The sequence below is a fragment of the Papilio machaon genome, chromosome 18, assembly GCF_912999745.1.
Source record: "Papilio machaon chromosome 18, ilPapMach1.1, whole genome shotgun sequence".
NCBI lineage: Eukaryota > Metazoa > Arthropoda > Insecta > Lepidoptera > Papilionidae > Papilio > Papilio machaon.
In genome coordinates this window covers 5,975,472-6,000,075 of record NC_060003.1, presented here as the reverse complement: position 1 = coordinate 6,000,075, position 24,604 = coordinate 5,975,472, and the positions used below count along the sequence as shown (strand labels likewise).

The 24,604-nt window shown below is 33.5% G+C and overlaps 2 protein-coding genes across 2 annotated transcripts in view; both read left to right on the top strand.

Moving 5' to 3' along the window:
- Positions 1-18,495, top strand: part of LOC106707687 (fibroblast growth factor 10) — a 123,695-nt gene extending 105,200 nt beyond the window's left edge. The window contains exon 3 of the mRNA XM_045682223.1: positions 15,623-18,495. Coding sequence (XP_045538179.1) covers positions 15,623-16,123 — 501 coding nt within the window. The 3' untranslated portion in view covers positions 16,124-18,495. The remainder of the gene's footprint in view (positions 1-15,622) is intronic.
- A 2,666-nt stretch (positions 18,496-21,161) lies between these two features.
- Positions 21,162-23,142, top strand: LOC106707691. Its single transcript, XM_014499093.2, has 2 exons — positions 21,162-21,510; positions 22,228-23,142. The coding sequence occupies exons 1-2, from the start codon at positions 21,244-21,246 to the stop codon at positions 22,819-22,821; spliced, it is 861 nt and encodes a 286-aa protein (XP_014354579.2). The 5' UTR covers positions 21,162-21,243; the 3' UTR covers positions 22,822-23,142.
- The last annotated feature ends 1,462 nt before the right edge of the window (positions 23,143-24,604 follow it).

Sequence of the window (24,604 nt, the reverse complement as noted above, 5' to 3'; positions counted from 1 at the left end):
ATAACCTAATATAAGGGCGACAAATTAAACACAAGTATAAACAAAATCACAAACAAGACTCGATAAGCATCTCCAGACTTACGGGAAGGGCTATAAAAGTTTAGAAAAAACAACAGTTATTTGGGGACCGGAGATGTTGGTTTTGGAATATTGAAATATCAATTTCTTATGCCTAGAGACTTCGTAATATAAAAAAACAACATACCTGATCAACTCCACGCTTCGAACACTTTTTATCAATTAGAAGTCGCATATAATGATGGAAATTCTCAATTTGTCAAACTGATTAAACTTCCGTAAGTAATAATACACTTAGAAATCTTGTTTACAACATCGTTCAATTTTGTGAAAATAAGAACAATTTGTTACGAATTAAACATATGGTATCTTCAAATGCGTGTATTTTTTAATTTTATGACCCGGTAACATAGACCTTTATGTCATAAGCGTATATTAATTCTTCTCTGATCAAAGAGAACAATAACATACATACAGAATATGTCCCTGATTTAATAAGAATCATGGCAACTTTTGACAATTCCAAAAAAAACTATATAAAGTTATAAAACCTCTTTCAAAATATAAAAAGTAAAATATCAAAGAATAATAATTATCAAAGAATAACACTCGTCCCACTTCTATATGCGGAAAATAATCTATTCGAAGCTTTGGAAACATATCCTTTAAAGGAGGGAGATATAAAGTAGGTTTACACATCATTTATCTATGTCGGATGCAGTCCCCAGACGAAAGGCAATAAAGAAAATTAGATTTAGAATAAACGACTTTGTTTTCGTCTACGCAGAACGTGATATTAAACTTAGTTGTTATTGTTTCTTCGGGAAATATCACTGTTTTTCATATACCATTAAATCAGCGATAATAATTTACTACATAAGATTAAACTACGAGAAAACTGGGGTTGCAACTGAACAAAACAAATATAATGCGAAACACAAAATAGATAAGACCGTATAAAACTTTTTATTTCTAGTAAGAATATAAAGCCGTTAATAAAAGTTGTGAATGTTATATAGGCAACTCGTCTGTAATTATGGATGTCTATGGGCAATGAAGGCTTCGCTGTTTATGTGAAATTAAGTGGCCACTTGATCGTTTGTCATCTTATTATATAAGAACTGGCATTCCGATATATTTGATATAAAAATATAACTGATATCAAATTATTGTTACAGATAATAAATTAAATAATTTATACATAAATAATTAGTCCTAAACAGAATAATAGTTGGTTTCTGAAAACATATCGTCATACATATTTACAAAACATTCATAGCAATATGTATTAAACAGGTATTTTGGTCTCAGAAACCTTAACTCTACAATAAGTAAGGGGAAAAATCAAATCAAATGAAACCTCATTCTTAAAAAAATTATTTAAACTTTCAGGAGGTGACAATGCATCGAAATTACATTAAATTTAAAGGCATTAAGAAAGTTCGTTGTTTTATTTTATTGCACCAAAGAGATAAATAATTTCGAAGCCCTTTAAAAGTTAACGTAATCAAATGGAAGTAGAAGTGACCCTGTAATTCAAAATTTTATTTTGACACCTACTAATTGTATCAACGAAGATTGTGTTGGTTATACGCCTAAATTTAAAACCTCTTTTATATTATCATTATAAAACAAAGTGATGTGCATTTGAAATTGGTCGTGTTACATAGATGTTGGGGTGATCCCATTAAAGTGGGCGCTACACTTACAGTTTGAAGATAAGGGTGAAGTGACACCATTAATCAGGGAATTTCCGATTCATTAGAGCGAGGATCGATTTGTCATAGAGATGTGTGGCCCAGAGATAGGGTGCAAGTGATGCTGTGTTATCCTTAGTCACTAAGCTCGCCTACTGCCATTGAAGAATGGATGGCTCGTATACAGTTTTAAACATATTTCTTATTTGTTGAATGTTTACCTATAATCCGGGAAATGTGTACGGTTCCGGTTGGATACGTTAGATTCACATATTTACTCGATAACTCCTCAACGATTCAAGGCATCTCATTGAAATTGGGCACCCATATAATATATCCTGAAGTAAAACGACGCGGACATAAGCTAGTGTAGAATAACGAGTGACTATCAAAAGTTTAGAGTAAAAATTATTTTTAAATATTTGTTGAAATAATAATAACAAAAGATCTAAATTTGTTACACAACCACTGGCCATTTATAAACACAAACGTTGATATTCTTTGCCAAAAAGCATCGAAATTCATAATCTATGACCACTAGAGTGAATCTATAGGTGACGGGCGTTGCTTTTTTATTTATGTCGTAAGTTTTCTTAAAACAATACAACACCAAAATAACAAGGAATGCGAGGCATTTATACGCTCCAGATAGAGTTAGGTTATTATTCATGGCAGATTGATATAGGATTCCAGAGATTTAGATCGATTTAAAACCAAAAATTTATTGCCTACGGCCGCTTTCTATTTGTGATCTCCCTGATTTATAGAGGTACGAATACTGTATTAAAAATAAAACGTTAAAAAAACATTACGAACAAACGAATTGTGTTAAGGTTAGCTAACACGTTCCCTTTGTTTTAATATAATAAAACTTTCGCATTATAAATAAAATTTTGACAGATAACCTCATAAATATGTATTTAACAAAATACTTTTTAATCTTTAATCGTAAGTTTTGAAAGTCTATTCTATTCTTCAAAAAAAATCTCGGTATTTTTATTCCAAGAATATCTAAATTTAAATATGCTAATAAATTATACGTTCTTTATACGAATCGTCACAACATTGAAAAATCTATGGTTAAATAAAGATTTTTTTTAGAATAATGCGACTGCTTGGGTGTTCCTATTTAAGAACGTCTTGGTTTTAACAAGATAGAGCGAGTGGCCCATTATAATTGTTGAATAATAAATGATCCGTTATCCTTTCCTCTCAGTACTGGACATTTACAGTTAGTTGACAGCTAACAACAGATTATAAAAAGGATCTAATTTGTCAAATTCAAGTATTCTAAAAAGTTTTTAATCTGAATCTTTTGTCGTACATACTGTTGTTATTCTAAATCTTTATGAAGTGACAGCAACTTGTATATCCTTAAAAGGACTGCTCTTTTACTTATTAAATGATAATCATGAATACTTTCTGTAATAGAATAAATTTTTATTATCTATAATTCATTTTGTTTTATTTAGACAAGACAAATGGCAGGATTCAGCCAAGATTTTTTTTAAAAGATATGGATGAATACTTTTCGTCGATTTGTCTAGACTACTTTGAACAAAAATAAATCTGGCATTAAAATTTAAATAATGAAACCCTTAGTTCTTAAATTAAAATCTTGATAACACAAATTTATTTAGTTTTGCTTACCTATTTTCGCACATTTGCTTACTGTCGATATCTCAAACAAAATGTACCCAAAGAGGCTCACTCAGTGATCACTCAATGTCTGTAGACGCGACAGTTAGGCATTTAATAATACACATCCTATCTAGTTATTGTCTATCATATATCTAGTTAACAAAATAGTCTCACATCCAGTCTCATCCCAGGTCAATAAATCTTCAATCGATGCTAAGTGCGGAAGCATATACCCTTTATTATGACAGTAGCTTCGATTATCGTCTAGCTCCGTCCATTGACTGGTTCGTGGGATATTCATCCACCGAGACCATCCATCCATCATACATAATCTTCCAGTTACGTCATCGTCTCCTACACCTAAATGAATTACGGAACGTACTTTACTCAAGGGAAGTGCTACACTGGTGATATAAATAATGAATTGTCGACATTTTGTAGTGCCGTGATTATATTACCCTTGTATATATTTGTATACAAGGGTAACATAGCTTGCAAAGCAATTATTAGTTTTTTTAATGGCAGATCTTTTTTTCGTCGCCAGTATTAAAAAAAATACTCCTTGCTTATATGTACATATGTCCTTTACGAAGTCTACGTAGCTTTACTTCAGAAAATATAGGAACCACTTAATAATTGAATGCAAAGAAAATTAGCTAATTAAACTTTACTTAATTGTTGTGTATCCTAAGCACTATTTAACGGTCTCCCGTGGGAATATGTCCGAGCATTACGGTCAGAATTAGCTTCCGACTGTCTAGTAACTCTCAATTCACCTCTACACTCAATTATCACAATCTAATCTCTCACAGAATACCAAAGCAAGGTTTTTTTATTCTTTCTGCTGTCATAACTGTTTATTAAATGCCAGTGTTTTCGCTTTTAGTTTTTTTTTTATTGCTGTTTTTGAGGTAACCCATTTATTACATAAATTATTCTTTAGCTCCACTTATTTGGATAAGAAATTTGGAATATGTTTTTATTTTTTGTTTATATTATTCATATCGAATCAAACTAGCCAGTTACTTCTCTTATTCAACAGATAAAATATAATATAGTTCAATTTCATAAGTCATGAAAGTAAGAATCTGTAATGTAATAAAGCGCTTAAGATAATAATTCGAATAGTATTAATAACGCCTACTCTTAAATATTTTAACGCCGGGAATGATATCGATTTGAATGGATAGAAAAAAAAAACATTTCAAGTAAAAAAAAATTAAATTCAGACTAAAGGGTTTCGCCGCGCCACAGGCGCCGCCCGTGTCTTGCCATCACAAAAAAATTATGGCGGTAGAAAAAAAAAGTGTAAAACGGTTCACAAAATAGACATAATTTATATGTGAATTAACGACCGCATTGTGTGTTTTCATTGTAATTTTTATTTACGATTGTTTACCCTATTTTATGTTTTAATATGATCTATTATTTATGGCACCTTGATTTTTGTCCTATGCCATCTTTCTACTTTTTCTAGTTGCTCAACATTAATTTATGTGACTCTTTATATTGACATTTGGAATTTAATGGCTGAAAATAGGTTTTTTGTTAACTCTATAAATCCTATATAATCATTTTACATTCCTATTTTTATTTTAAATTTAAAAAAAAATACAAAATTAAAAAAAAACAACTAAATTTAAATTTAGAACACTTCGACACATTCCAATCGGATCAAAGCCATTGACAATTAGATATTCATAGAAAAATCAAATCGATTCCTGCTACTATAATTATTCGATTTCAGATCATCAAATATTATTTTTACCTTAAAAGAAATAAAACTTGAAACGCTGAATGTAGTACTTTATACAAATATCGTTGATCTGATATTTTACGATGGTTTTATTGACGTAAGGAATTCTCTTAGAAAGGACGAAAGGCACCGCTTTACGACTGCACTGGGCTCAGATTAGGAGATTATTATTCGTTATAAATTTATTAATGATTAATAATGATATCGAATTTTCGACTATCGGGTTCAGTGTGGGCTCTGAGATACTTTAAAGCGATATATAAAGCGGGAGCGTTAAGACCCGTCACTATAATTTATTAAAAAAAGGTCATACTTGTCGATAAGAAAATTTGAGTTTAGTTAGTTCATATTATGTGTACTATATGTTGTTGTAATAAGTAAATAATAAATATAATTTCCGTATATTTACTAATATTATTGTACCTTTTTCGTTATTAGATCGCATGTTGTTTAATTCAAACCTTTATTGTCATGTTGAATTAATAACTAAATAATTTTACTAATATTATAAATGCAATTATTCGGATGTATGTATGTATGTATGTATGTTACAAGCTATCTCCAAAAAAGGTTGTATAGATCCCGATGAAATTTAGCATAGATATAAAACAAAGTCTGGAAGAACACATAGGCAAATTATTTTTTTTCTAAATCCGCGCGGACGACAGCTAATATTGAAATTGTAACATGTCGTGTTGTATATGGGGGACAAATATCCCAATTTTTCTCGTAACTAATTCGTAAAAAAAAAACTTACAGCCAAAATATGTACGCTGGTCGTTCTGTCACTTAACCTGCAATGATATAATGATGTGACGTTTACGTTTTAAAGTTTTTTTTTTTGTTTAGTGAAGCGATGCGAACACGATAACTACATTATAATAACTTCACACTAGAGGGCGCTGGTGTCTCGCCGCGACATAATATTACCAGAGATTTTAAATTCCCATAAAGGCGACGCGTTAGCGGCAACAATGACACTATCCGATCGTAAACTTTTATCTCCATATAATCCTTTTATTTTTGTTTTACGCCTTTTGTCCTAGAGTGGAAAAAATAATACATGGCGATACAGCATTTCAAATTATGTGTGACGAAAAAGTGGTTATAAAAACTTGTCAGTCTGAAATTGACCGTGTTGTTTTTATTGACACGTCTAAGTGAGATTTTCTTGATTTTAAAATAACAAACTTTCGCTTGACAGTTAGTGTCAATGGCAAAAACTGAACGCAGACTGAGCACCCAACGGAAAAAACAAATTAAAGCCAAGACAATTGTAGAGTAGTTTTCATTTTTAAATTAATCGCATTTAATTAAATAGCAAATATAATCTGCACTTTTTGATATACTGCTATGTACCGGGAATTTGTATTCACAAAGCATTAGCAACTATCGCAATTTTTTAAAAGTAAAAAAAACTAAGCCAAAGTTTATTCTTTGACAAAAAGAATAAAAAGCCAACAACACAAATCAAGTCACTCAAAAATTACAAATCCGACATTATAAATGCGTATTTATTATTTACAAGACGTTAACAATGTAACGTGCAGTGAAGCAAAAAGTTAATAGCGTTCAAAGCCGCTGCTTGTTAATCTAGAAAAAAAAACGATTCGATCATCGATATGTATCGGATTATTGACGAAACAAACATAATATAATACCATTAAACAAACACCAAGTATTCTTGCCGAAACACTGGCAACCGATAAATAATTCAAGAGCAACTGACGAGACGGGCGGCAAAAACACAGAACACCCATTATTAAATCGAAATCGGCTTATTATTAGTTTTACAAATTACTGCTATTAACATATTCGCTAATCAGGAATATAACCAAGATAATCACTAGTTAAGACAACTAACATATCTCACGGAACGCTATAAAAATAACGCCTTTTTTGCTTGCTATTTAATTTTAAGTTATTTTATTTTTGATCTTAATCTATTATAATACAACACTCAAGGTGCAAAAAAATTATTCTTATAAAATTTAATAACATAATCAAAGTCTATGAATTTAAAGGCAAACTCATCAACTCATATTGTCTTAATAATTCATAAGCAGATACAAAAACAACGAATTATCCTGTTAACTAAAAACTGCGATCAAACGCCTTCGAAAAATAGGCCAAAGAAACTCGTAACTTATCTTGCCGAATACCTTCCCATCGATAACAATCAGCAATTAAATAATAAATAAATAAAACCAAAGAATTTCGCCTATATCCTGATTGGAATATCGCCCTCGTATATTCACACTAGATTCGCAGACGACAGCTAGACTAAATAAAATATGCCGGGAATTCTCAAGTAACCCTTTTTGGCGGGAACTTTGACAGAAGTATACAATACCTGGAATTATGCAACATCCATCTCCCATAACTCATTTCTGGGAAACAAAGATGGCGAGTTTAGATTGGCGTCCGCCATAGAATGATTTTTTTAAATTACAAAACTCAAAAGGCAAATGATGTTCTGCATACAGCCACTGTTTGATGCATCATCAATTTTTATGCTTGTCTCTGGCTAAAAAAATACTTAGTTGAAAGGGATTTTTATTTTTACTTTCTGTCAGTTGCGTACTGAAACTAATTAGACGTTTTTATTTTTAATTAAAGTGCAATGGATTAGTTACAGTTTGTTAGTTTTCTAATATTTTCGGCTACAGTTTTTTTTTTGACTCGTAAGTAAAAAAACGAACATTTTATAAAAAGAAATAATAACAACACATCATATTACAAACCGTTATAAAACAGAAATTTTAATAGACGTTTTAATTGCGGCAACCCATGGCGTCGTCATCAGTAATTACATGATATCGTAAATAATATGGACTGCGACTTAGAATGGTCCTTTCCCATCACTAGTTTACATTGATTAAGAAGCTTGTAGACACGACAAATTACTTTATTGCACCTTTTAGCATTAGATTACTATGACAATATGTATTTGAACAACAAAAAAATACAAATATCAGCCGCAGTTTATTAATTCTTTCAATTATTTTAAATCGTTAAGCAAATAAAAAGCACTCACAAATCCTTAACAATGACTTAATTATCTAACTCTAACTTTATATTTAAGAATAAAAAACCGCACTATCTGAACCATATAAATTCTATAGAGCGTCTACATCTTTTTGATACTTCACAAGAGTTGTGTATGACAATATTTTCGAATGTCGCGGACTGTCAGCCGCGGTAAATCTGTCCGGGGAGTGTCGTCGTAATTGACGTATTTATTACCGAGCAAACGACGCGGGAAACCCGTAAATTAAACACTACCACACTAATTTAGATGGTAAGTAGTAATTGTAACAGATTTCTGTCGTGTTCCGATGTAAATATTGATGGTAAAATATCTCCAACTGTTTGAGTGCTTCTTTTATTTTGGTAACTTATTGGTATCGTATTTGATTTAGGAATATAAATTCATACGAATCGAAGCTAAATTCATTGTTAGGGGTAGCTCTCAGAAGTGACTACTGAAATGACGAATGATAAATCAATTTGGTGGACTTAAACTACATTGAATGAGCTTAAAACAGAGGGATAATGAGTAGAGTTCTTTCTTCTTTAACAAATAGTTATCTTTAATTCACACCTTATTTTCAGGTGACGAGATTTAACACTGTTAAAACAGTCATTCAAATCCTATTGCTATATTTCGTATATTTTACAATTAAAACAACTTCTATTGATTGTTCTGAACGCATAAAGATATCGACAACGATAACCCATCCCTAACCACTAGTGACGTGCTGTGCTTTGCCGTAGGTTATCGATAATCTATCTTTATTATCGACTTACCAGTAGGTTCACACCTGACCCACGGCTCGCGGAATTTATCACACGACATTTATGTAAGCTTTATGAGTAGCAAAATTTACATATCTCTGTAACTCTTTGAATATATTGGGGATTGTAAATTTTACATTGCATGTAATTCAAATTTTGATTAATACTTAATATGTAATAAAGTACGTAAGCATGGAATCTTTTGCCTTTTATAAGATAAAATATAAATAAAATAGTTAACTGTAGTTTATATTTCATTTCATTTAAAATCAATTTAAATGCACGATTTTATATAAATAATATACAATGTTTTAATTAAACTAATAAAAAATTATAAAACAAGAAAAAAAACTTCCGGTAACTGTAGTATTTTAAGAAAATGTTTCTACTTTAAATCTTTACCGTTGGACATATAACAAATGATCTTAAAATAAAGACCAAAAACTTCAATTAACGTATATCCGAATTTAATTAGTAAGAAATTCTTATCCTTAAAAATCTTAACTATCGATAATTATCGAACGATTTTATCGATAACTAAAATGAATTAATCACTAAGTTTTATCTTTGATTCTCACTTTACCCGCTTTATAGACCAATATTCTAAGCAGGACCACGGCTATTATTGGAAATGGGGTCTAATAGTTTTGCGATAAGATAACGAAAGTCTGCTGTAATATTTTGACGGAAACAACACTGGCTTAATTGGATTAAACTGTTTAAATACACCTTGCTTTAAAATCATTGGCAATTTGGAATTCCACATTTTAGATACACTTTTTAGATTTATAAAGAAACTAGCTGTCGCCCGCGACTCCGTCCGCGCGCAGTTAAAAAAAATGAAAAATAGATGTTGGCCGATTCTCAGACCTGTAATACTGAATATGCTCACAAAATTTCATCAAAATCGGTCAAGCCGTTTCGGAGGAGTATGGCAACGAAAACTTTGACACGAGAATTTTATATATTAGATTTTAATTCATTTTAATATTAATATATATTAGGTATTCCAGAAATATATAAAAATGTTATGTTAAGAACTGTCAAAGTTCCCGCTCTTTTCGCACTCAACCAAAATGGCGTACGTAATATCATTGTATTTGACATGACATGAATTAATAAAAATCCATTAGAGTTATACGAAATTATCTTGTAAACCTAAATAACTGAATTAAATTAGTTTAACACGTTAACTGCGAGGCCATTTTGGCGGAACTTTCAGCCAGTGCGTTTGAGGCCTGTTCGTGGCAAAGTTGAACTTTTTTACAGTGCTATTGAGGCCTCTCCTGCCTCACAAAATTATGTTTTCGAAAAACATTTTAAAAAAATCCAAATTAAACGATATTTGCTTGAAACTTCACTCTTATGAACTTAAATATGTGCATAATATGAATCTAGCTTCGCCTGGAGTTAGGACGTTTCGTTAATGAATAAAGTAAAATTAAAAATTTGTCATCGGTTCTGCCTCAAATCGCACTGAAAGGAAGGTCAATTAATGCCTCGACTAGTGATGGGATTAAAAGAGAGTTGTAGTTACGATAAATGTTTATTGAGTATTAATCACTGAAAATGTTTTACATGGTAAACAAAAAGATTTGTCACACTGGACACAAAAAGTCACAAATTTTTTAGTTTTCTTAGCAGCTTGCGTGCCATTCAATGTCAATCTTAATTTTTCGTAACAACCTACGCAGCGCTTTCTTTGACCACCTCTTTGGAACAAATGATCAGCACATCTGCCGATAGGAAATCTTGGAATAAAATATATATTTTAGATCATCAGCAAAAACATTCAACGTTCTCTGTACATAAACGATGATCAGCACACAATGGTAAAAATTGCCACTATGGACTAAACTTCGAATGGAACTGTGACTTGCTTAAAATAACAGTGAAGAATAATCCACAACTGAGCACACATTTTAAGGCAACACCCATGTGCAAAACAAAATAATGATGATAATTGAGTATTGTTAGTGGTGAATGTGCGTGCGTGCGAATATTATATTAAGTATAAGACGTACTAATCGTGCTATTTAAGTAGAATTAGTTAATAGTAGCTTGGCTTTTAGTGTTGTGTTTCTGGCTCGTAAATACATTCTGTGTCCGATTTATGCACTTTTGGTTCATCATAGACACAGGCCACCCCCTTAAAATTCAAAGTTGCAGTAATTTAGGTTTTGTATGGTATAAGTAAAATTTTTACCGAGGTCAACATAGTTTCTCATAACTCCAATAAACATTTTCAAATAAGTCAGATGAAGTACCATTATTGGTTTAAAACGTTAAGGATTTTAAAATAAAGTTCTACGCTTAATCTTTAATAAATCCTGCCAAAACGTCCTCGAAACTCGAAACGTTATCGAAACTTTCCACAACACTAAGCTAGGATGCGCGGCGCCCGCGCCGCCCGCGCTTCGTGCAGTGCGGCCATGAGGCCTACAAATTTTGAGATAGATTTGACCTCAATCCGCACTAGGCGTAATTAATTTCTTTTCAGTGCGTTTGGGGCCTGTGGGACCTCATTTTTATCTAATTACGCCATTGGGCTAGATATCGCAAGAGAAACATTTCTATATATTTGTTTCTGTCGTACTCATAGAAATACTGATCTAGGAGCCTCCCGCACAGAGCGAAACAACCCGATTTTGACTGCCGCACCAGCGAGAAGTCACGCTTTGGGCCTATCCTGCCTCAATCCGCAGTTAACGTGTTAATAACTTTATAGTTTAAATAAAGATCTTGTTAAGTTTACTTGAAAATGCCTGAGGCCTATGCGGCTATTGTAAAGAAATTGCACTGTCTAATGCTAAAGCTGCCTACACCTACTAATCTTAAAATCTTACGAATGTAACGCTTAGTTAGTTTAGTGCTACTGTAATATAAAAAAATCATCGTCAAAATTCAGAATACATATAGATTTAAATATACCAGCTCATAAACTAAAATTATTTCATTTTTGTTGAACAATTGTAACAATTTTTGTATTGTTGAAAAAGACAAGGGAATAATTAACAAACGTCAAATATCGTTTGTATCAATTACAATTACAATTACAATTTTATTGGTAATATATAAATTACAGGTCATACAAGTAAAAGCTATAATATCTATTTTATAAAACAAAATCTCACTACTCAAATATTTTGAATGAGCACACAATTAATATATATATATGTATATATGCATATTTTTAGTCAAAATATTCTTCGTAGCTATACAGAGCTTTCTGAATAAGCCATGATTTTAGTCTATTTTTAAAAGACGCGAGGCTGGTAGCCGCTGTGACGTGCTCCGGCAGGCGGTTGTAGACAGCAGGCCCCATGACGTGAGTCGACTTCTCCGTCTTAGCCAGTCGATGCGCCACTGGAGCTAGCTTGTCCGCGCCGCGAGTATTCATACTGCTGCTACCGGATTCCTTTTGCGTTTTAAAGTCGCGTAGCATTTGACGGGTGAACATCGCCACCTGGAAAATAACTAACGACGGCAATGTTAAGATCTTGTTTGAAATAAAAAACGGTTTTGCCGAAGTCGTTTGCGGTACCCTAGCGATCGCCCTAACCGCGCGTTTTTGCATTCGGAATGCCCGTTCCCTGTCGGCCGCGCGCCCCCACAGCTCGGTGCCGTACTGCAGCAGCGAGTGTACGGTCGCGAAATAGCAGGTGCGGACGACATCAGCGGGGACGACTCGCGCGAGCCGGTGCAATGCGAAGCACGCGGCGCCTAATTTAGCGCATAACTTGTCTAAGTGCGAGCCCCACGTGAGACCGCGGTCAATCTCGAAACCTAAAAATGACGTACAGCTTACTTGTTTGATACTAGTACTACCGATTGAGACCGAAAGCTCCTGGCATGTACTTCCTGGTATTCCAAAGTGTACGAAGTGTGTTTTGTGTGTGTATCTGGGACCAAAACCTCTGTATAAATTATTGTTATTTTTGTTTTGTAAAAGATAATGACAGGGATGACGATATGTTTTTTTTAAGGATTTTAGTTTTAAAAACCAACGATCAGTGTGGCCCCATTAGGGCGCTAACCAAAAGAACAGAATTGTTGAGTAAAAGTTGTATGAAATTTTAGTCTGTGACGTGCGTTAGCGCCACCTAGCGGTACGTAATGAAATTGCACTGTGCAACTAATGCCATCCGCGAGGTATCTCCATGGGTGGTAAAGACCATGTCATATATTCCCTTCAGATACCAATGTCGAACTACGAGTAGCTTCCAACTGTATAAATACTATATTGTCACCATAAAATAGTAAACAACGGTTTTTTTTTAATCTGACTAGCGATTGTTAATTATTATTCATAATTTCACAAACTACTAATTTATATGAAACCGGGATAGAATAAATTGTCAAATTATGAAAGTTGCTTTGTGATATTTCAAACAGTACTAACTCTCAGAAAACAATTACTTAAGATTGAAATGATAAAATTTTTAGTTCGCATTTTTCTTCAATCTAGAAAGACTATAAACTGTCCATTTTAACACTTTCACGGTTACATATTGATTCTGAGACAACGAAGTGATGTGAAAAAAGAATAATGTTAATTCTGTAACACTATACAGTTTTAGAATTATTGTGAGCGCCCGAGTAACACAATATGCGTATGTGAAATAAAGTGACTTTTAATTTTATGACTCGCCGTTTAAAAATGTATGCGTTTACTTGATAGAATCCGTGAACTTTGTGTTGGCTTGTTGTTTTATTTATGTGTAGGTTGACACTAATTCATTGTCATTATTAACATAGTACATAGTTTATTTAGAAACTTTTAATTGAGTCTTTATTCCTGAGTTATCTGGAATACCATCGAATTTCAACAACTAGACAAGTAAAACTATAAGAATTCGACGTTTAAGGTATTTTAGGTAAAGACTCATCTGTTTAATATAAATCTTATTTTAGATTAGATTACACAAATATTTTAATTTAAATAAAGTTATAAACTAAACTAACGCATAAATGAATTCAGCATGAATCAAAGCGCTGGGCAATTCCGCGTGGGCCGGACTCGAAGCAGACTGATTTCATAAATCGATCCCCTGGTTAACGCGATGCTTCCGATATTACAAATTACTGACGTCATAAATAGGGCTGCCAACCTGTTAACATAAACCCGAAAAATTACAACAAAAAAACGACACTCAATTGTTTAACGTCATCTTAATCAGAGACTTTTCATCAGGACATCTCTCTACCGAGGAATACGTAAGAATCTGTGACAATATAAGTGGTTAATTTTGATGTGAAACATCTATAGGCTCACTTGTAAACCGAATTGTTGGCGTGGCGACGCTTGCCGTGGCGACGGGTCGCCATGCTATACTGAGGTATACATGTTTCACATTTGCCAGACGTCCCATTACGGCTCACTTTTTTTTTTATTTTATTAGGAGAGTATTTTTATTCACCAATATAATTCGTAACCACTCAAAATAAGCTCAAAGCTTGTGTTAGCATAGCTTGGCTGGTTCACGAGAATAGTCGAATGTCGGAATCCGATCTCACGACCGCTATTTCAGTAATCCGTATTAAACGTACGGATTACCATTATGCATTGGCGCTTTATATGCACGCATACCCTTAGAGATGGCAACCCTAGTTATAAATCATCCAACTATTGCACCAACGGCGTACCGCCAACCAATAGACTGCAGAATAGAATTTAATGCGTCAATTACTAATGGCATATTATTGGACAATTTGAAGTGTACCCAAAGGCGATGCATCGTGTACTTTTACTACGCCAATTGAAGCTAATAAGATAAGTACTTCACATAACTAACGCGTTGGTACGGTATTTGGAACGTATTTTGTATGAATAATATCTGAAATTAATAATTTTTAATTATCAGAGTTCAAACAATCTTGTCCAAGTTTGATTTGGATCAAACTATAAAAATAATCTTTAATTATATTTTCGTTAGTATATAACCTAACGACCTTAAGTTCCATATAATCCGTCAATTATCTCTGTCAATTATGTCTGTCTATTATCTATCTGCAACGTATTCTAACATTTTTAGTTTTTTCGCTCATTTTATTTGTCTGTATTCATAGTTTAGCACAGTCGGCGTTCGTCCTAAAAGGATGGTAGCAATTTAAAGTTTCAAATTGTCGGTCCTTATACAGCGATATGATGTATTCTACCTATTAGCTGGTGAATCGAGCCGGTGGCCAACAAACACGAATAGCTCTGTTGAAACTCTCCTTAGATATTGATAATGGGACGTGTTTAGAAAGGCAACATTGAAAGCTCGCCTGCTTACAACTGTTGAATGTCGGACCGACGTTAATAAGTGACTTGTGCGCGACAAATTCATTCTGTTTAATCTCCAGTACTATGTTTGGTCACTGAATTGTATAGATAAATTGACAATTTATGTCTGAATAAAGGAAATACACTTGTATAGCAGTTCATAAATTGTTTGAGAATAGGGGTTACCAGTTAGAATATTTTGCTGCTTTGCAACGGGTTCTGATTTTCTACAAAATATTTGAGATGAAGACATTTTACCAGTTGCAATACTGTTAGTGGATAAGCAACGGATCACGATCTAAAATGAAACATTTGAGATGACGAGACATCTTGGTAATGTTTTGGATATGATCCTGTCATGTATGATGTTTGACAGTTTATTGGATGACGTAAATGTGTGTATGGAGGGTGAAGATTTGTAAACGTAATATTCGTTTGTTTCAGAAGGATCTGTCGGACGACTGCGTGTTCGAAGAGCACATAGAGGAGAACAACTACAACACGTACTCGCGGATCCGCGCCGGCAAGAAGACATACCTAGCGCTCGACAACCGCGGTAGGTCACGCCGAACGCAGATCCCCGTCAGTCGGCCGCTCGGAAACCTCTCGGGGTACGCGCTCACGCTGACGACGCGCTGGGATGGGCCGCGGCAGTCGCAATGCCCTCCGCGCCGGCACCGCGGCAAACTGAAGCGCCCGCCGCCCTTCCACAGGAATTGCCACAAACGTCTGCAGAAGCAGAACATGAGGCACAAGCGCAAGCACAAGAAAGCGAACGATCCGAAGAAGAAGCAGCGGCATCCCAAGGGTAGGAGAAAACACGACAACGGCACGACCACCACGACGGAGGTGACTTGGGACGAATCGACCATGTCGACCATGTCTACCACCGATGCAGAGTTTTTTCGGTCGGCGACCGCGCAGGAGGCGGTCGGCCGCGCGTGAGCCCGCTGCTCCTAGGCGCCGCCGTCGCGCTCGCACAATACCGACGTTCCGCCTCTCGCGCCCCGCACACACTCCACTCCCCGGACCACTAGCCGACCTTATACTCTAGCGCAGGGCGGCGAAACAGCGGTCACCGCCCGGTCAATTTGCCATCATATCATTGAATTATCCGAAACAAACAATTTTTGTGTTAATATGCAGATGACATGTGAACTTGTAAATATGATAAGTAACAAAACAGGTTATGGATGGAACTTTTTCACACGACCAGTCCCAAGCGGCGATCCCCGATTTGGACAATCCCGTTTGTAAATTTGAAATCAGTGCGCCGGTGACCCGTTTCGCCGCTTCAAGGCCGAGGTTGCTTCGAGTATTATGATTATTTTGTATATTAAATGTAATGAAATACTCAATCTTATCGCATCATATGAACAAATCGATGTCTGAGCAGCAACGTGTAACAATAACAAAATGATATTATTCTACCAAAGCTACTGAAATTATCTATCTCAATTTATATTCCTAGTTCGCTTTAAAATGTAGGTTTATCGGCAAGATTCCAATTGTCTTAGTTACTGTTACTTGTCATGAAATTATTAACGTAGATGATATTGATAAAGTAATAGTAAATTTAATCGAATGAAAAAATTTGAAATGTGTCAAGATTATCGTTTGGTAAGGAACTGTGTTAGGGTTAGCTATAGGATTCCTGTCCGTGCCCACGTGCCCTGGTGTCATGTGAATGTCAAAAACATTTCAACTTTCACATCAAACCTGTAAGATTTCTATTTCAATAAAAACAAATTGATTAAATAATAGACACCATAAGATATTATCCGGTTCATTTATTAAATTTTCCCGCTCAATCTAGTTTCCTCTGTATTTAAAGAAAATTGACGTACTTTCGAACTGTCAGAACCATTTTTAACAGTTCGAAAGTACATCACTATACTACCTCTATGGTTGTTTCTTTGCATTGTGGACGCGAACCGGAGTCGTAGAAAGGTTTTGTACTTAGTTGGATGATTGGGGGATTAATTTCATAAGAAATTGACTGAAAATATATGACTGAGTAATGTAGGTTTGTTGGTTTCGGAATAGGTAAGGCATTGTGCGGCGGACGGCTGGCTATTTTTATAAGTTCGAAATACCAGAGACAAGCGGCCTTGGTTTGTTTCTGTAAAAAAAAAAAACAAATTGGAACGTTATTTTGTGTTACTATCGATAGATGCTATTTTCTCGAATAACACATCAATTCAAGACTGCTTGTCTCGGGCAATTCAGAAAAATAAATTAGTGATAAACGATTAACGGAGATGAAGTGACTACTAGTAGATAGTTCTTAAAACGTGTATCTAATTTGTAAATTATTTATTTTCCATAGAGAAAGTCGTATTTTGTTAACGTTTTAGTTGATGTTTTTTTTTAATTATTATTATTCTCTTGTCCCCTTAGTTCCAACCGAATGTAGATACGTAGGATTTCATACGCTTGTACTTTTAGTGAGCCAATTTTGTGTATTATATTATTATACTCGGTTCGGTAGCGATATGTGCTTTTAAATGATTTTTGTATAGAGTATGGACGCTTTAATTGTGATTGTATGGACTCGAAGCGCGGTGTCATTCGTTTTAGAGAACCCTCGCATTTTTGTACGTAGTTTACGATAAAACTTCTATAGGATTCAGCGAATTTAATTTATTCTTCAGTTCACATTCAAACTATAATTTGACAATTTAGTTCTGATCTGCAACGATAATTTAAATCAAAACGGAAATTTTTATTTTTCCTTTATTGAGGATTTTATTGATTTTTAACGTTCCACCTACGCTTACCATTTCTTTTAAAACGTCTTACTCGACATCGATCGCTGAATCTTAGTCAAGGGTTTCGGAAACATGTGCAACAAGCTTTATGAATGTACCTATATGTTAGTTGAATGATATTGCAGTTTATTTATGATGTATGTATTTTATAAAAGAATCACGCGAAAATGACATGCAATCTTTAACAATATAAAGCATTTATTTTGTCTTAAAAACGTCGGTGACATTACATCGATGTATCGATTTGTGTCCTTTTCGATTGAATAAAAATAATCGATCAATCGGGTTCATAAATACTTTACTCGTTATCGTATTGTATGTAAATTAAACCGTGCGATTTTAACATTAGAATAGCACCAGTATTTGGATATTGTAAAAATGTTCTCCATTACAATATCTAGTTTTTATTAGTTTTATATTCTGTAGTCGCTGTAAGTAATGTCAGTAATTGGACGTATTGAACTGTCAATGTCATTAAAATTCATAATGTAAAGAGAACTTTATGATAAACACGATGTAAAACGAGCCTAATATTTTCATATTGCAAAAGACCTTTTAAATGCGATGATTTCAAAATATTGATCCTAACGGTAATATCTTAACAGAATATAATGAAATAATTTAATAAATGTTGCCTGTGTAAATAAAAGTAATTAAAAATTAAATTGTTCGATGTTAAAGAGGTCTCATGTGAATTTATTAGGCGAGTTTACATAATTTATACTGCCGAAATGTAAAATACAAGTTAATGTTATATATTATTTATACACAAGTGCCATAATATATCTAATTATCTGGATTTATATACCAATTGAGGGGATATTGTTGATTTCCAATGTCTTTGTCCTATTTTCGCAATTTATTGTTATAAATAATTCACGAGGATTGGTCTGGAATACGGAGCCATGGTACTAAGTTAGAATTAATAAATTTTACTGAACGGGTAAATGAAAACTAACCCACTTAACGGTTAATTATAAAATATTTTGTTTGAGTTATGGAAACACTAATGTTTTGTTCTACATTAACCGATAAACATAAATTCACCTAAATCGATTTCGAGAAACGACTTCATTGTATTCGATGTTACAATCGGTTTCCGGACGGAAACCGCGTCTAATATTAATACATGTTTGTATTAGCCAATTATAGGATCACCCTTCGAGTGACAGTTACTGACAGTTTTTGACTTTCGAATCATACAAGTTTCTAAACTGTATTGTACAATTTTAAAAAAGGAATATAGAAATGAGGTTCAATAACGTGACAACTTTACAAACTGTTGAAATTTAACACGTCACCTTGTGAATGCATTTGATATGCAATTTGCCGGGTCTTTACAATTTACTGGTTATAAATTCATAAATAAAAAATATTTACCGTGCCCACCAATACATGGCTCCGTAAACCCCAGCATTCTCTATAGGAACGTCAAGAGGGGTCAAACAGTATTAATTAATTTCTATACCTTTACCTTATACAATAATTTTAATCGAATGCTCGCGCTGCTGACGCAAGTTTGTACAAATTACGGACAATTTCAATAAAAGATTTTTTTAAAAGATGTGTATAATCTTAACTTTCTAAAGTAGAATTTAAAAATTCACCTTTTTATGTAGGTTTACCAAATGAAGAATGATCGGAACTTTTAGACAATAAACTTTTTACAGCCTCTTTTACCGACAAATAAATAAAACAAATCTTGAAATATTATTTGGTGTTTCATTTTTTAGTCAAAAATATATTGTGCCTACTTAAAGATACAATACCATTGGGTCTTGGATAAATACAAAAGTGTCACGTGAATAACCAGCTAATTTCTCAATCAGATACATATTTACTAATTAGACTAGACAACCCCAAATGTTCATGGGCGATGGACCTTTTGAAAAAGCAACAAAAATCTCCATATAAAAAAAGCTGAGTAAATAATTGAGAAATAGAATGTTGATTAACATCCCTAAAAACACGTTTTTATAATTTGGAAAAAGTAATGTACAAGCTAAACTGAGAAAAAAACAACGTAAAAACATAAACAGACAAATCTCGAGCTGTTTCTGTCCATGAATATGTCCATTGACGGATCTTCTTGGTGACATAAAATCACAAAATGCAGTAGAGAAACAAAACATATTTGCAATTATGACAAATTAACTGAAAAAAAAAACATTATAAATAGCTTTTTTGTTCTTCCAGACTTTGTTCTACATGTATGCCAAATTTCATCAAAATTCGTTATGCCGTTCCGGAGATACCTTTAAACAAAGATCTATCCATCCATCCATCTAAAATTCCGCATTTATAATATTAGTAGGAGTTTCAAGTTTTAAGTTAGATGTCACTTAGAAAAAAAATATATAATTTTGTAAATATAAATGTCAAAAATGCTTTTTCTTCGCCTTTTCTGTTCTTAAATAATACAATACACATTTACCAAATAAAGTGAATTTTTATTTAATCCCTTAAACAGTAGGATTAAAACACAGGGAATTTAATTATTCTGTTGCATAATAAATTTACTGCACAATAATCAATGAAAATTACAACAATTTTCACTAAATTTATATTTTGGTTGTTAGATGACAAATATACAAACACGGTAAGACATACTTTTTATTGACTTCCAAGAACATTTTCTAGGAAATCAGAAGTGTACCGCCGTTTTGATCGGTAGGGTAGTTCTCAATTTTATTAATGTCATAAAGCTAAAAGCATGGTTCTTCTTCTTCTTTTTATTTTTGGCTTTGGCACAGTTTGTGCATTAGCCAACGTCAGGTAGAAAAGCATGGTTGTCTCGGTTTTTTTATAGAGATCGAGAGGGATGACACTATGTCTATTTTCCTCTATGGAATTCGTATATTACTTTAAAAAATAATCCTCACTCTAGAAATCGAAATGGTCAATGTTATCGTATTTACGTTTAAAATAATAAGCAAAATAAGTTTTGGCATCTTATTTAATCTGGTTTTCATGCAATTTATTTAAGAAAATCTAAATTCGTTCTTTCCAATTTTATACACTTAAAAAATTTGTGCAGTCTATGGTACGTTAGCGTTGGCCGACTGATAACGCTGCATCGATTTTCTTATATCTCGCTTGACAGCCATTGTATCGAACGAAGGTCGTACTTTGCTCGATGGTTCACTCGCTCGTAACTCGCCATCTTGTTTCACAAGCTCGGAAATTGTGAAATCTTTCGATTCGATACGGGTTCATAATCGACACGGGTTTCGGTTCAATATTCATCTGAGTTTTTGGCGGCAAATTGATCAAAGATTAATAATCGATTAAGCAATGAAGAAAACATCGTCTTTGGTTTGGCGATTCTTCGATCGTTTGGAAGAAAATAAGCGATGTGTGGCTGTGTTGTGTAAATTATGTGATACGCAATATAAGTATTTCGGAAATACAACGAACTTAAGAACACATTTGGTTAACAAACATCCGATTCAGTGGGAATTACTGCAAAACGGTACGCTCGAGGAGTCAACGTTTCGTACGTTTGATGATGATGAAAATACAAATCAGACGGTAGCTCCGAAGAGAAGAAAATATCTGAAGGTATAAACCTATAATGTAACTAGCTGTTTTATAAATCTCTCAAAAGTGTACTACGTTGTAAATACCTAAGTTTGACTCGTTATCACATTGATAATGATGTTATCATGATGTTCTTCTATTGATATGTCGATTAACGTATCAATTGCAATATAAAGTAAGATCGACTATCCAACAATCGATATATTTTACCTATGAACTTGTTTAGAACGATTTTTACACCGAAGAACAGCATCAGCAATGTTTCAGACAACTTTTTAGGTTATTTTTAATATGAATAGTCTTCTAATAAAAGTCATGTTACCTAATGAAAATGAAAATAGAGTAATCATTTAGTTTGATCCTTGCAGTATTGTATTTAAACATTGATCGAGCTTATAGACACTGATTTAAAATTACCTTCCCTATTTTATTACTATTATTGTAGTGAATGACCAAGTAGGTGTCTTTTGCAAGCAATATTCTGTATTTTTAGGGTTGAAAAGAGAAAATAGGATCCCTTATACAATCACTTTTTCGTCCGTCAGTCTGTCTGTCAAGACCCTTTTTATAACTTCTGCTCAAATAACCGACAAACCACACGAAATGTTACACTTCTATAGTATCATACCAAATTGCAATACCACTATGACATATAATAAATTTCATATTTCTAAATAAAATATCTAATAAATTAAAAGAAAGTAATATACATTGCTATAAAAATATTTTTTATTGCAGGTTGATGTTTTAGAACACTCAGAAGCTGATATTGATAACAACGATGAGGTTGACACCACAATGAATGAGCATGAGAGACAGAATTCTGACGAGGAATGGTTAGAAGATGAGTGGATTGAGACATATGAACCTAAACGGAACAAACTGAAGTACAGACGGGTAAAAAGGGAGGTTACATCACCTACCTCACCTAAATCAGTCAGAAGCTATGCATTTAATCGCAAACCACCTACATTTAAAACGAATACACATCCAAGACTAAGTGCTGTCACAACAGAAGTTAGGAAAGATGAATATGCAGTATTTGGTGAATATATCGGTAATAAATTGAGAAAATTCAAATCATACCAAACAAGTGTAAATGTTCAACAATTAATAACAACTATACTATGGCAAGCAGAATATGGTGTTTATGATAATATTGAATCAGTGAAACGGATTGTGCTAAGCACTGTACAACAGATGGACACCGTTCATAACCCTTCGACAAATAATGAAAATATTCAAGTGTCGGCTGAAGGAATTGTGATTGATAAAGATCCGGATAATATTGTCCAAAGTGTAATTGATAGTGTTAGAGTTGTTGAAGGATAAATCAAAAACTGAATGATTACTTTACCTAAGTAATATTAAAATATTACCAAACTTACCATTAATGATACTAAGTCGTAAAATAGTTTATCGGTAATCGTTTGTTTTTTAATACATATAACAAGGTGGCAAACAAGCGAAATGGCGAAGCTATTTTGCAATTGCAGATGCGTACCTACCCTGATGCGATGCCTACCCTCAATTGATGAAGGAGGAGACGTACAAAAAGAGAATAAGGTGGTAATAAGATTATGTACAAACTTTTAAACTATTATGTAAAGAACTCGGAAATTGTTTAAATCAGGATTATGTATTATGTTAGATCCAACCTTTTTTTTTTAAAGTGTTATAAATAAATACTAAATAAGTTAAAAGACATTATTTTTATTTCATGTATGTCCTATATATCAATTTAAATTTGAAATGGTTAATTTCATATGGTGTTGAATGACCACAATTATAACACATTCAATGCTACTATAATTTTCTCGTATTAAGTGAACTTGTTAGGTGAGTCGGAGGAACTACATTAATACATCTAACAAACAATGAAAACCAAGTATGTTTGTAAGGTACTTACAAAAAGAAAGGATTTTTGTATCAGAAAAAACATGGTTGACAATATATGTTGATAAACTGAAGTTATTGTGATTTTCATGCAAAAAGGTACCAAATATAGTTTAAAAATAAATGTATTTTGCTGACCAGTATTCTGGATGGCTACATTGTCTATCTAGTTGGCATATGTAAACAGTTAAAACAGGAGGGTGCAATATTTTTTCCCTCAATTTTTTTTTTTTTTACTAAATATGTTCTTGATAGGGCATCGAGACCGGGTATACCCGGACCGAAAAAACCCGGTTTTTCCCGGTTCTGAGGATTACAAAAAAACCCGGGTCTGATTATTAAAACTCGGGTTTATCGGGTTTTTTTAAAACTTTTGTTTTTGTAATTTATTAAGTTTAAGCCACTTCGAATGCAATAATAAGTAAATGTAATAAAAATACGCTTTGATAAATTATTAACTATTATGTAAAACGTAGCTTCGTTGCTACGTTCCTATCAATTGTGCGATATCATTCGATGAATGGACATCTAATAAAAATAGAACTTATATAGGGCTCACTTTACATTCACCAAATTTTGCAAGGGATAGCAGTTTTCGAAATCTAGGTCTCATACGAATTTACAGGTCCTTGATTGCAGTCTCATGCGTACAATTGATTTAGGCCAAGTTGGACGAATATGGGGGTGGTTGCATTAGGGAAGTCCCTTAAGTCATACCATCAGCTATGCATCGCTCATGCTGTTAAGCTGGCAATTGTGGATGTAATGTACAAACACAATGCCGGCTTCGAGGAAAACGTCGCTCAGCTTGCCGAACTTGACGAGGATGAAGATTTACCTTCATCAGTATTGGCTCAAAGACTGCGAACTGTAGAATTTAACGACGACACAAATTCTACAGACAATGACGAGGATGGTGTTGAACTTAATAATGAATCCTCGTTTATGGGGTTTTTCAGTTCACCATATTTTAGATACAACGAACTGCTATCAAAAGTACGAATAGTGGTAAAAATCTTCAAAAAATCGACAAAAAACGATGACGTCCTTCAAAAACATGTCAGAGCTGATTTGGACAAGAGTACTCCCTGCTGTTAGATGGGAAAACGCGCTGGAGTAGCATTTCTGCCATGTTAGGTCGGTTTCTGAAATTGAAAATATCTATTACAAAAGCTTTAATTGCTTTAAAAACAGACATTGCATTTACTGATGATGACTA